This window comes from Camponotus vicinus, unplaced genomic scaffold, assembly GCF_025532165.1.
Source record: "Camponotus vicinus isolate PSW18456_S1 unplaced genomic scaffold, iyCamVici1.0 SCAF_14, whole genome shotgun sequence".
NCBI classification, from domain to species: Eukaryota; Metazoa; Arthropoda; class Insecta; order Hymenoptera; family Formicidae; genus Camponotus; species Camponotus vicinus.
The window spans coordinates 4,078,902-4,093,797 of record NW_028141950.1 but is presented as its reverse complement, the minus strand read 5'-3'; the positions used below and the strand labels follow the sequence as shown (position 1 = coordinate 4,093,797).

Below are 14,896 nucleotides of genomic sequence, written 5' to 3'. Positions count from 1 at the left end.
TAGATTTCCGGTCGGAATAAAAAATCGGTGGCGAGCATATTTTCGCAGCTTTTTTTTCGCGCCAAGAGAACGTAAGTACAGCACTTACCGCTGATCCACGTGCCATTGAAGCTTTTGGGGGACAACGAACCGGAGAGCCATTCCTCCAGGGATATGCCGGGTGCGCCATTCGTCCTCGACGCAGTCGAATTCGGGCTACCGGTCAAGAGGATCGCCGCAGCGATCACCAGGGCAAGCACGACTATGATGACGATGCCGCAGATCAGCAAACGCCATCGATACCGCTGTTTGTTCTTCGTCATGAGATCCTGCAAAGATAATATCAATAAAAGCGTTAATAAAATTATAATAGAATAATAATTATACATAAATTCGGCATCATAATTTTGATGTGTTTTATCATAATTAAATAAACTTTTTTTTATGAGTTTAATAAAAATTATTATTAAGATAAAACTTGGAAAAAAGTTTGAAAATCATGAGCGAAATAATAAAGTCTGATTGTTAAAATATTAGGTGATTTGTATGTTTATTAGAAATTTTTATCTCAGATCCGCTTTCATTATATTTTATATTACACACATTGAAATAAATATACTTAAAATATATCGTTTTTCTGTACATCACAAAGAATCGTTCCAACGATAGTTCCAACTATATGTACACATTATTATTAATATTATTATTAATCAAATAATGCCAACTGTTTGTAAATATTAATCTAAAAAATACTAAATGATTTTCGGAATTATAACGATTTTATAAAATTCAAAAATTATTACTGCGTAAAATGTTGAAATAAAATTTTTATCTTATTTTCTTTATTTATATATATTTTTATTATATATTTTTATATATTTTTAATTCGAGAAAATTATATATCATATTAATATATGAAAAAATATTGAAATTTCTAAAACTTTTATTTTTTGTAATATAAATCCAATAAAAATAATTATAATGGATTTATGCAGTTCATAAACATATCCTTGCGTAATTAATATCGAAAAATTGTAAAAAAAATAAAAATAATATTATAAATTCAAAATTAAAAATAATATAAAAATCAATTATTTCGCTATTAAAATTATTAAGGATTTAGTTTCATCGATAGCACGATTTTTACCAAAATCAATTCAGGGCTATTGTAAATAAAGTAGAAAATGCTGGAGCATATTTCACTTCAGTTACCAACTATGCAATTGTTTTATTTACATGTATCAACAATTGTTTGTCCAATGTTTTAATTAAAATGTTGCATACGTGTTGTATTATCGGAAAATGAAGTGCATTTTCTCTGCAAAAGTTTTGTAATATCGTTATATTTTGTAATACTCTCGCAGGCTCGCAATATATATAATATAATATAATTGATACATCTCGATATCGAGTTTTTCATATACATTCAATACAAGTTTCAGTATATGGCTTGTATATGCATACGTTTATACAAAAATAAAGTGGCTTTCCAAAAGATTTTTATATATTCCCAATTTATTAAATTACGCTTTTTTTGCAAACACTCTCAAATCTACATATATGTAATAAAATCTATTCTTTTCGAATCATATAAAGATAATTTCGATTTTGTGGGTGTAAATACAAATTGCAGTTTATTTAAAATTTAATTCATATCTTTCACAAAGCTAGACATTCGAAGTTAAATTTATTAATTTATTTAATAATAAAATTCGCGTAAGCGATTTCGTAATCTCGTAACGAAGCAACCTTAGATGATACGTGCCGAATGTGCCGGTCAGAAATTTCGCACATCCGGCAAAAAGCCAGCTTCTCGCTCTAAAATAATGTTCTCGAACGTGCACCCAGCAGAGAGATGCCGCGCGATCGCGATATGAGAAATAGTCGGGAAGGGAATGCGAGAAAGAGTGGAGCAGGCAGTCTCTGTGTAATCCGGTCTTATCGAAAATTGGATTTCGTATTTCCGGAAAAATAAAAGCCAGTGCTGTGCCGCCGCGACGGTGCATGCGAGCCCATATTTATAAATCTTCTTTATCAAAATTAAATTTGATCGGCGCGGACTGCCGGACGTTATCGAACCAAGGCGCCGGCGTTGCGACCTTAACTTCATTTATCACGGACCTTTATACCCGTCGATGACCGAAACGGCCGCGATTCTAACCGAGAGGATTGACCGCAAGATGATCGAGAGAGAGAAATAAAAAAAATATATAATATACGTATATCAAAAGTGACTATTTGTAAAAGCAGTATAAGAAAGAATTGTAATGCCTGAGAATTTTTCAAGAAATATCGACTTTAAATTAATTATATGATACAACGAATATTTAAAGCTAAATTAAAGATTTATGACAGATTATATTTGTAATACCCGATAATGTATTTTGGACGGAATTTTAATCCATTAAAAAATCCATTATTAATTCGAATGCATCTCCGAAATGTCATATGGCTTATTATATGATCGATATTGGTCCGATGATGGACCAGACGATTTTTCCTTCATCCGATATATTTTTTTTCTCCCGATTTCAACTCACAAGTGTGCACATCGTGATTTATGAGCGAGCACCTTGATGGTACCGAATAAGCTTTTCCTATAGAGTGGGAAACGATTTACGGTTCAGCGTTTAGCTCACTGTCGCGTTAAAGAACGCGGCCTTTCCATTTATTATGCGTCGATGAAATGCGGCTGCGACGAGAACCTGTCGGAAGCGACGTGATGGAACCTCAATGAAAACGAGTCATCCAAAGCGTAAGCTGAATTTTAACGAAGAAGTGTGCGTGTTGAAAATTAATGGAAATTAAATTTTCCAATTACTAAGCTCAAATATTGGTTGATCTTTATTACTGAATTACTGAATTACTAAATTAAACATAGATAATCCTCAATTATTCAGTTAAAATATTAGACAATTTTTTAAATTAATTAATTCATCTGCATGTGGTTAAAATTTAATTCTTATTAAATACTTCGAGAAATGATGCCACGAAAATTTCTGTCATATTCAATTTTATTTATACTAATAGAATATATCAAATATATAGATTTTTTTACTTATTCAAATGTAAATTTTTTTAATTATTTGGAAATTGCATGATAGTTAGAATCAATATAAATGACGCATATTTTCTTGTAAATGTAGAAAAATGCAACGTTATAAGATTACAGACATGATGAAACCTTTATCTCCATAAAAAATAGTCTAGTTTAACTATAAAAAATGCACTCGGAGGACACTTTGGCTCTTCCTTCCCTAGAATATATGACCAACAACTATCCTAAATACATCAGCATGGACAGAAGCAGCAATAATAAATAGAACACAATAAATATAGAACGGCATTTCTTAGTTGCGCTCATAAAGTTTCTAATATATCTCCGTAAAAAGCAACGAGCGATTTCTCTCGATACTATTGCTATTAATATATACACGTATATGTGTAGAGTTGCGGCCACGACGGCACTATTATATGAAAGAGATAGTACTCGATTTTCCGATAACGTTCTTACAATGCAACGTTTTATTGGCGCCAATTCCCATGGTTTATCTTCGGATACGCCGTTGAACCGCGCGAGAATAATTAATCGATACTCGTTATGTATGATTTATGATATCGTATTCTGCGGTTACAGCGGTTGTCAAGTTTTAAAATATTCCTGTCACTAACAATTACTACTCGCTAGTCGCTAATAAAGGGAGTAATTGAAACATTGAAACAATATATAGAGAAAATCTAGAAAATTTTTTCACAAAAAATCTGATTAATTATTTTTCAGAAGTTTTATTTTTCAGAATTTTTTAGAAGATATTTAATTATTTATTATATTAATATAATATAATTAATATATTTATGTTAATTAATATATTTATATTATATTATATTAATTAATATATTAATTAATTATTTAATTATTTATTATATTAATAATCCTTTGCATTTCTAATCTTTTTCAAGTCTAATCACTTTTTTTTAATCTCAAGATAAATGCAAATAATTTTAAATTTACATACATCATATATATATTTTAATAGACACTGTATGTCTCAATTAAAAGCTCTCTGAAATTAATCTACGTTATTGCGCAAGCAATATCTGCGCGATATCCTTCCTAATATAATGAAGACGTCAAAAACGTCTTTTGTCTCTCATAATGAACCTTCTCGCCTCGCTTGCATGTATCGGAATACTAATTTCACGCTTCTGTCTCGAAAAACATCATTTCGCGTCGAGAGAGAAGTTTCAGCGTTCCTTAATAAAGCGGCCGCATTAATAAATCCACGACTCTTTTCAATCGGCATTCGACGCGTTCTCGCGTTCTCCATTCATTATTAGTGAAATGAATCCGCCACGAACGCCGTATTCTAATTAGCTCGGTTCTTTTGTTATCACGGTCGCGTTCTCGGCCCAATCAAAAACTAACCGTACACAAGTCGATTATCCTCTCACTGCGTCTGCATTCGTCGTCGCTATTCCGTTGCTTGAATGCAGTTTGAATACCACCGCACACCCCTGGTAATGGTATTACGTGCAAAGTGCCGCAATATCGAACGCGTTCGCTTTTACTTCCGCAAACGTGATCTCTAGAGAGAGCCTCGTTCGCCACCCTATCTTCCTCGCGCGTTTCCCTGTATATATTGCACTCCTTCGAGGAACTCGAATCACCAATTAAGAGACTCAGACTTCCCCTTTGCGTATTCCTTGTGAATTCTGATTAGCTCTCTCTCGCGTGTTCCTTGCGAAAATTAGTTATAAGAGTGGAATTTTGCAAGCTGCAGAAGGTAAGTATACAGGCCAAATTGTCGGGAATAATAGTGAAACTATTTAGAGAGCAAGAGAGATTGTTGTATTTAATCTCTGAAAATTTCATCTTTTGATATTTCACATTGTAATATTTTAATTGTTTTATATTTATTTTTATACTTATTTTAATAGACATAAGATTTAAAAAATCATTACAACTTTATGTGATTTTGATGTAACTGCAGATGGCTTGTAGATACAACAATTTAATACTAAGATTTTTGCACGAAAATAATGTCATTATGTAAAATCGATCTTGAAATTCTATGAGTTTTCAATATCCGCTTTGGTTAATATTTCGCCTCTTTGGCACAATCTTGCCGCAATATCAGCAATGGAAGTCGTAAACTAGTTTGAGTGGAGGCGAATTTTTCATTTTACTAAGTCGCCGCACATTCCGTAGAAACAGTGTTTCTCAAATTAGAGAGTTAGTTTCACAAATTTTTGACATTACTTTGGAAATTTAAGATTTAAGATATTTTAAGATAATTTAAGATAATCTAAGATATTTTGTTTTAATCTGATTGAAACTATTAATAGGATAAAATATGTAAATGACATGATTTGTAGCATCATCTCGCAACAATATTAAAGCATATTCTTTCAATTTACGAGATATAATAATAACATAATTGAAAAGTTAATAATTATAATAGTAACTCTGACACACTTTCAGAAGAAACTAATTAAATATACTAAAATAATTGAAATAATTGATAGCTATTAAAAAGCAATAATTAATAGCTATTAAAAAGCAATAATTGATAGCTATTAAAAAGCAATAATTAATATTTTTGATAAATATTAAATAAAAAAAGTGCAGATAAAATTTATATAAAAATTGTTTTGTATAAACTAGAGATAAAAATTGTAAATTTGAAAAGATTAAAAATTTTTTATTTATTCTATCAATTATTTTCCGTAATATAATATTTTTTCTTCCAGAAACAAATAGATTATTATTCTTGTGTAAAATCTGAAAAAAATTATATAAACTATTGCGCAATGATAATTTTACCGCCACGCAATATATATAATTGTGCATAAATATCTTCCATTTATCGCGGTGTGAGTGAGCACTACTGCAGAATTTATTGTCTTCGGACGTTTATGATGGGGCACGTGGTGCTGCGGAATCACGCTCATACTTTATCTCGAGAATATTGATTTCCGCGGTGGTGTTGCGTGAGCCACGTCGATGGCTGGTGGACGAGCAAAAGGAGCTAAAAAATTTAGCGGATGTGATGGAAGCTGGCCTGGCGAGACGCCAAGTACAGCATCTCGCGCTTTGAGGATCCATAATTTGTAACTGAGCCGTCAACGTGGCGTATTGTTATCGAGGGTGAATCCATCCGCGTCGTGCTCCGAACCGAACTGTAAGTACCGGCTACCATATCGAAATTCTATCCGCTGTAAAAAGAAACGCGCATATCGGAAGCTGACACATTTCGCTGACGTATGTAGTGTCTCTATCTTTGCGACCGGAGAGACGAGCCGAGGGCAAATTGAAATGCACGGTTGCATTGATATGTCAAGTCTGATACTCGCAGACACGTTGGAGCTCGTGAAATTTGAGAAATTTTCTATATATATTTTAAATAATATATATTTAATTATTCCTCGAATCTCAAAATTTTACATCTATAAAACAAATATCATAAAAAATAATTTTAAAAAATTGCATGAAAACTCACCATGAGTTAATTCATATTATTTTAATATAAATTATCTTTCACTAGAAAATTTTAATTTTTAAAATTATTTAAAATAAATCAAATAAAAATACAAATTTAAAATAAATTAAATAAAAATACAAATTTAAAAAAATCGAGAATTGAAGCAGACGTCAAATATATTTTTTGATGAACTTATTGCCAATTTTTGTCGCAAATACTGCAATATATATAGAATGTAAAATTAACTCAAAATCATGTTACAGATAACTAAATTGCATCGTAAAAGGGAAGTCTCGATATTGAGCGATTTTGTGGGTTGCATTCCGCGTAAATATACAATGCAATTCCAAATACATATTCGGTGATATTTGCTCGCATATAGCTCTGTACCTCGGAAATTAAGGTATTTGCTGCAATCGCACGTCGCCCGTCAACGATATCCGCCAAATGACAGTAAATCTCATTGAATCCTATTCAACGGAATAAGCTATGCCGCGTACAAAATTTAGGAGATATGACGTTAATGTCTTGTACATTGATTACGTTGCACAAACCACGCATTTCATAACATGATTGTATCTCTGATATATTATATATACTATGGAAACACAATAATTTCTAAACAAACATCTGATTTTTAGTATAAAATTATTTATATCTCTTTTCTTGCTGTATTTTGACCAATATTTTTTATGCAAATATTTTATTTATCATAGTATGAATAAAAAATTTCTCGCATATTTTGAATTTTAAATAAAAATATCTAGAGATTTATCTTCATTATTAAAATTCTCTAGAAAAATCTAAAATGATATGAAATATATTCTTCAATTCGTATTTTTGATATTTTAACAATGGCTGGATTTTCATCTCGTTTAAAAAAATCAAATAATATATTAAACAAATAAATCATAATTGAAAAATATTTACTCAGGAGCCAGAGCAAACTGTAATTTAAAATTTAAAGAACGGATACGCGCAGAGTTGCCTATAAAAATAGCGCCGTACATATTCAACATCTGCTACTTAATTTTTGCAATGTACCGTCCGCTTAATTGTTCAATTAACATTAACCGACTTCTGGCAACATAACCGCCTCTCTCTCTTCCCCCCTTCTCTCTCTCTCTCTCTCTCTCTACGATCTGTAAATATTCTAGAAAAGTCTTCCCTGCGGACATGCGCTAACTAGATCGCTTCTATGTACCCATTTTATCCGGAGCTGCTCTCATCTCATGACTACAGGATGCGCAGCGAGTTTCGAGCGGCAACAAAAAGGATTTTCCGATAACCGTGCCCGGAGCCCGGTCGAGAACAAGAGTCACATGGTGTTACATTTCTCAAAGCAGATATATCGTCATGAAGCAAACACAGTTGGACTGCAGGGTGGTACGGAATTAAGTTACCTCGTCGCTTTACGCTTGTCGAAGAATCATTCTCTCCGGTTGCTGCTACTGCCAGTCATTAGGGCCAACATTAAAAGCCGAAAGAGAAGCTGGGGTAATTTATTTCGCGTTTCTCCTATCTTTTGTCGCAAACGACAAAATCGCCTCACAGTGATGGAATCTGCGGAAGTTAGACGTGCATTTTTGCTCCTCTCTTACGTCATGGCTTTCACCAGTACGATCACCTCTTCGCTATCTTCCACGGCACTTTATTTTCTCTATCCTCGTCTTATTCTTCCTTTTTGCTCCTTTCCTTTTACATTTATAAGATACTTCCATTCTGTGTTTTTATATTTCCATGCTTATTTGGACTAATTTTTCTCTTTTGCCACATCTTTCTTATTCAACATTTTAATTATTTACTGTTCTCTTATATTTGTTAAATAATTTGATAGAAAATATTAAGTTTTGTATAGTAACAAGGAATTAATCTATAGTATAAAGGAATTATATTTGTTAAATAATTTGATAGAAAATATTAAGTTTTGTATAGTATAAAGGAATTAATCTATTTTATTGTATTCCTCTCTCTACTCTCTTTTTCTCTTATATTTTCTTTCCTAATTTTCTCTCATGATTTTGCCTTCCATTTTCTTACATCCCTTTCTTAGAACTCATCTTTTAAGTGCCTTGCCAGAAACTTGCAACTTCTTTATGATGCTGAACTCGCTCATTTACCTCGCGAGAAGTTTAATGAGACTTACAGACCGAAATGGCACTCAGGCGTTTTATGAGCCGCCGGAAAAGACATTTTATCTTAAAAAAAAGTAAAAAAAACACAAAATTCGCGCCGATTGTGTAACGGATGTGTTTACGATGTGCTTGCGCGAAGTTGTTGCACGAATTTCAAGCCGCGATGGATACGTTTATCGACAGGATTCATCAAACTTCGCGTGCACGCAGCTAACTTTTATATTAAGAAATGAAAAAGAAGTAGTCATTTAAGTCGTTTGTGGATGTTAACTTGTTTCAAGAACAGGAATTTCTACAGACGCGTTGCAGATGAAAAATCTATCGTACTCGAGAAATATTTTGATGGATAATAATATAATTTGATAAAAGAAAAATTTTGTATCATTTTTTAATATTTCGCAGAAAATCCTGGAAACTATTGATGGCTGCGTTAAACATTTAATAGGAGCGTTAAAGCACTTCAACGTGAAAGTTTGAGTAGAACATTGCAGCAACATCTGCTGCCTCTTATATTTTTTTCAAAAATAAAAGTTTTTAAACTGCTAATATTTAAACTTCTTGTCAGTAGTCTGATGATAAATTAATTTCACATTTAAAATATTGTACCCGTTTGTTAATCCAAGAGCACACCGGGTCCATAGATGAGAAAAATAAATTCTGTCATTATCTTTGTGAATAGTCTTCAGCCCTTAATGATCCTCGCAAGAGCCAGGAAACAAAACGTAAGATTTAAAAGCGCTCTGGTAAATATTTCTGTAAAATTTACTCCACGTTAAGAAGCTTTAAGACACGAATGAACGTAATTTTATCTTTTTCAAGAGATTTGCCGGTTGCACAAAACGAGTCAATAACTTCTCTATGTAAGCTTTTATCGTGGAAATCTCGCATCTCTGTTCTCGGACAAACTCTTTACTTCCGTGAAATAAAAGGGGAAAAACTATAACGTAAAATGTATTTGTCTGATTGTGAAGTTCTCGAAGCATTGATCCGGGAAAAACGAAAATTTTGATAACTTATAACGTACAAGCCAAAAACTTGTAGTTTGCTCTTTAAATTTGTTATGTGATATGTTTTGCGGAAGCTAAATAAAAAGATAAAATGCTGTTATAAAAGAGAACATAGTATGAGAGTAAATATGGCGAAAAATTTAACCATCAAATTGAAGATAATATAGATGTAACTAATTTCTAGATGTAACTAATTTCTTCATCTGTCAATGCAATAACTTATCTAAATCAGTGCTGTAAAGTATAGTAAATATAAAATTTCCTATAAAAGTTAAAATTTTCAGAAAATGTTTGCAGTACATATTTAAAAGAAAATAGAAATAATCACATTTTATAAAAAAATATTTTTATATAGATATAAAAAGTCGAGAATAGCAAGTTCAAAGATCTCTGACGAATTATTTATATTTTTATTAAAACAATCAGAAAAAGATGGCATTATAAAAATTTCTATACTTTTGCAAAGAATTACAAATAATTAATAATCTTTTCACTTTTTCTTTTTCTATTTGTATCATTTATATCAATATTGAAGTTAGAGGCAATCATTTTGAATAGAGACAAATTCGGCTTAAACTTCGCAGCGAAATTGATACTAAATCGAAGTCTTGCATTGTGAAAATATTTGCATCGATAAAGGAATTTCGCGAGCCAGAAGGAAATTGGACTGTCTTTGACAATCATTGCTATTCTCTGCTGGTTTCATGACAATGTATTAAGAATCAGATTCTCGACAGCGATTTTCAGCAGAGGTGCCATCGCGGAGCGACAGGATAATTTGTCGTTGCATCTCGGCGCGAATGAAAGGAAAGGACGAAAAAGGAAGTTACAGATAGGATTCGACGTAGACAAATTTTCGCCGACATTTCACGACCGTCCTTCTTATTTTGACAAACGGCACGAAGCGTTAGAAAGAAGAGCGCGTAATCCGAGTTAATTAGACCGCCATTACTGTAAATAAACGCGCGTTAAATCTCGCTCACACCATTCGGTCCTTTACCGCAATAAGTCGACCGAACGACGATATTCCCCCGCGGACACTATAGTCCCGCTAAATCCCGATAAATCCGACCAGTTCTCCATCGGTACGTTTCTCTCCCCCGGAAATCGATGAGAGCGACGAGATATACGAGCTGATTTACATAGCCGTCCGATGTAACTCGCCTTTTTGCCGAGGCGGATTACGCGCTCAATTAATGTTTAATAGGGTCTGAGTTTATGGCGAGAAAAGCAGTGCTTTCTAAATGCTGATTTGTTTCGCGCCTTTCAATGCATCAATCCCAGATGATTATTCATTCGATTCGTGTAACATCTTTCGTCAAATATTGCAATTATAATCGTGAGCCATTCCGTCATTTTTCTATTTTACCAAAAAAAGAACTTTCATGACGGAACATCGATAATTTTATACTATAATTAATAAAAATAAAGCGGTTTTTTCTAAATTACAATTTAGAAATAAATATATAATAAAAAATTATTTTTCAATTAATTAATATTCTTCATATTGCTCCATATTATTGAAAATATTTCCTCAATAATATTAAATATTAATTTTCTGCACAAATCATTTACTTTTTTCGGCAATACATTTTTCGAAATACTTTTATATTTATAGTTCTATATATTTACTCAAGTAACATCCTCTTGAGCAAAAATGATATTTTATTTCTGTTTCAAGATAAAACATGTAGAATTGGAACCGGGCCAGAACGAACCATGCAGATTTTCTGTTGCCTTAGGCCAAAGAAAAACTAAATATAATAGCGTATGCGTACAATGCGCTTTCTTCAAGATAAAGATTTTATATAACGTCGCAGCACATATTCTTTAAAATAAAATCAAAATGCATTAAAAATTCTCACAATACAATTCTATTATCGTGCACATAATTGACGCTTATAAATTCATAAAATCTTCATATTATATAATACCTCATAATTCAAAACGCTGTGAAGGAAACTTTTTAGAATATTCGCATACTTCAGAAATATATTTTTAATTTCACGATATTTTTAAATGTTAATATTTTTTTAATTAATAACATCTAAACCATTATTAGTTCAATTATTATTTTTAATTATTTTTTAATTATTAATTAATTGAACACATAAATGAAATTTTTATTAGAATTAATAATGCACATTAATTTCTGATCGTGTCTCGATTTTATTGAATGTCGTCGATAAAAGGCAATTATAAGGAGTGATAAAAATATTAATGAACAATAAAAAAGCGTCATAAAACATCGACATGAATGTCCGCGAGAGTGATTTATGAACAGATGTTAGTGATTTCTCGACGACATTCAATTACCAATCAAACTGCCCAGATCGGGGAGCTACGAGCGAAATAAGACTTATATACTTTAGGGCAGGGGATCCAAGTCGCGGAGAAGTAATTTAGTGTACCTGACAGACACTATAATCCCTTAACGAAATACACAAGGAAAATAGAGGCGAAATCCTCGAAAAGCGAATCCCCGAAACACACGATCGGCATAAAATGCGCGGACTCCGGACTACGTATGTCGGGATACACGGGCGCGCGTACGTGATGTTGAGTACTGACAGGAAACTGATTGTGGCCTAGAAAGCACCGAATCGGACGAGTCACCAAACGACGATCTGACGACGGGAGTAATTTGCTGCATATGCGTAGCAACGTTGTTTCACGCACGGATAACGAGAGAAATCCAAAGTAAAATTTTGTCCCAAGCAGCGAGCATTTTTGCAACTTGACATTTTGTCTTGACCTTTTCGCGCCGCTGAAAATCAAGTCCAAATTTCATAGCAGATAATGCGTCAGCAGTTCTTCAAATTTGGAATATTCGACCGAAAATTAATAGGACAAGCATATAAATAAGGTAAAATCAGCTGAATAAATATTAATTGATTGATCTCTCTCGAAATAAATGATGAATTTTGCTCGATGCGTCTGAGAAAGAAATAATCTCCAGTCGGAGATTATTTCTTTCTCAGACGCATCGAGAACGCGAGTAACAAGGCTGGTCCATTATCCGCGCTATTATTATCTCTAATCAGAAGCGATTGTGCAAGCTACAGGAGCGTCGAACAGGACATCGAACTGGCTCGTCTCTGAAAATACACAGCGCGTCGAAAAGAAAGAGAGAAAATCTCATCCATAGTCGGAGCTTATCTCGAACGAATCACGGATAAACCGACTTTCGTATGCAGCTTCGCTTTCTTGTGTCGTGAATCGCGAATAGCAAAATTGAGTCGACCTTGCGGAAGATTGAAGATATTTTTTATCGCGTTCCCGATATACACGTTTTCAAAATATGATATTCGCCGAGAAAATCTTTGTGCATTTCTCCAATTATACGATCGCCGATTTGCAATTCTATCGAAATATGTTTTGGGAATTTTATCGGTTTTTTCTCATGTAGCTAAAAAAAGATGCGAGAATAAAATGTAAATTATTACGAAAAATTCAATTTAAAATATGCACAATAATGTAATTTATATTACATTATATTAATTATATTACATTACATTATTACATTATTAGTGCATATTGTGAAAATATCTGAATGAAATATAAATATATATATGACAGTACTCGGCATAAAAACATATTGCCGTCAATGTATTATAGACGCAAATAATTAATTAACAAACAAAGTTTGCCACATCGCGAGTAATTTTATTTTCCCGTAATATAAAGCAGACGATACGCGTACGCGGGTGAGAATTATGGTTGGCATAACTAGTCGTATTAGTTGTCGACGCATTTCCGCTAGAATTCACCGAGAGTGAAAAGACATCATTGTGAAAAAGAAAGTAGCGTGGGGAGAGTTTACGAGGAAACGAAGCTGCGCTCCGGAGGAAAATAGCCAGGTCGTCATTTGTATCCGCCATTATCGTAGCTGCAGGTACTTCCGGCGAATATGCCAACATTAAGCACGTCCAGGTGCACGCCGGCGAGTTCAGTGATGGATAATGTATTTTCGGTACCCGGAGTTAATTTATTTTTCAGAGCCGATAAGTGTACTTTTCGAGGTAAAGCGAAAACGTAATGAATCTATAATACACTTTCCGACATAGTTATGGGAGGTCATTCTCCGATATTGCCCTAATATGACATAAATTATTTTTTTACATAAACTTCTTTCTGATAAAATAAAAAAAATCTCGGAATTTCAAACATCTTGTTTTTTTTACTACGCTGATCACAAGAGAGGATGAAATTTTAAAAATCTCATGAAATAAAATTATATCCTACATAGATAAGATATATTATTTTTTGTCTGATAAATAAATATTTAATAAATAAACAGACACGCGTCAACTAGACTGTTAAAAATTAAAATTTTAACAAGAAAGAATCGATAGTGTTCTAAAGAGAAAGTATCGAATAGGTACTTTCCGTCAGGTTAACGTTAAATTTTCCATCTTCGAGCTTTGGAAAAGTCAAGCTCGCTGCGTCCGTTCCTGAGTTGCTTGTAGCTTGTAGCTTAGTGTTGGCCGCTAAATACGTGAGATCCAATTTGGATCCGCCCCAAAATTCAATAGAGTCATGGTGTATATGCGCCTTCCTGTTACACGAGACGCGGCATCTCCTCGGTGGTATCCAATTTCTGAGCCGCCGTGAAAGAGTATCGTGCACTTTCGCGATATTATCCACGGAACGTCTCTTTTCCCTCCCTTCCTTCCTGCCTCTCCTCTCTTCACGAAGGATCACGAGCAATCCAGTAAATCCGCTATCGTATTCTCGGGCTACTCGGACGAATTAAAAGCCATTGCACCGAGCGTAAGATGGCGAACCGGATAAGGTATTATCTAATTGCGCCGCTCGTTTGGCTCGCTAAAGATGCCGCCGATGTAATTGATGATCAATAAAGATAACGTATCTACCGCGATATTAACCCGCGTTGTGCAATGGCGTGCCATTGCTGCGTAAGGGTTATCGCTACGAAGTAGTACTCCATTCGAATCGGGCAATAGGCGAGATAAATGAATTGAAACGGGGGTGATATAAATTTAAATTCAAAGAGAGAATCCGAAATATTTTGTATGAAAGTAGATCAGTTCGTCGTTTGAAAAACTAAGTCAGTCAATAACAAAAATAAAATAAAATTTTATTTATTCATAATTATATAATTTAATATTTCATTAATTTTTTATTAACAAAATATAATACAAAGAAAAACCACAAATGTCTACTTTTATTATAATTAATTTTTAAATAGTATTTACATATATTAATTTTGTTTTTTTATATTTATAAAATTCTATCAGTTTTTAAAATATAGAATTTGTTATATGTATAA

At 33.0% G+C, this 14,896-nt stretch overlaps 1 protein-coding gene across 9 annotated transcripts in view; it reads right to left on the bottom strand.

Moving 5' to 3' along the window:
* LOC145965350 (venom dipeptidyl peptidase 4) overlaps positions 1–14,896 on the bottom strand; it is a 326,742-nt gene that overhangs the window by 114,509 nt on the left and 197,337 nt on the right. For all 9 annotated transcript variants that reach the window (XM_083088819.1, XM_083088820.1, XM_083088824.1 and 6 more), the window contains one exon: positions 89–308. In XM_083088819.1, the coding sequence (XP_082944945.1) occupies positions 89–308 (220 nt within the window). The remainder of the gene's footprint in view (positions 1–88; positions 309–14,896) is intronic.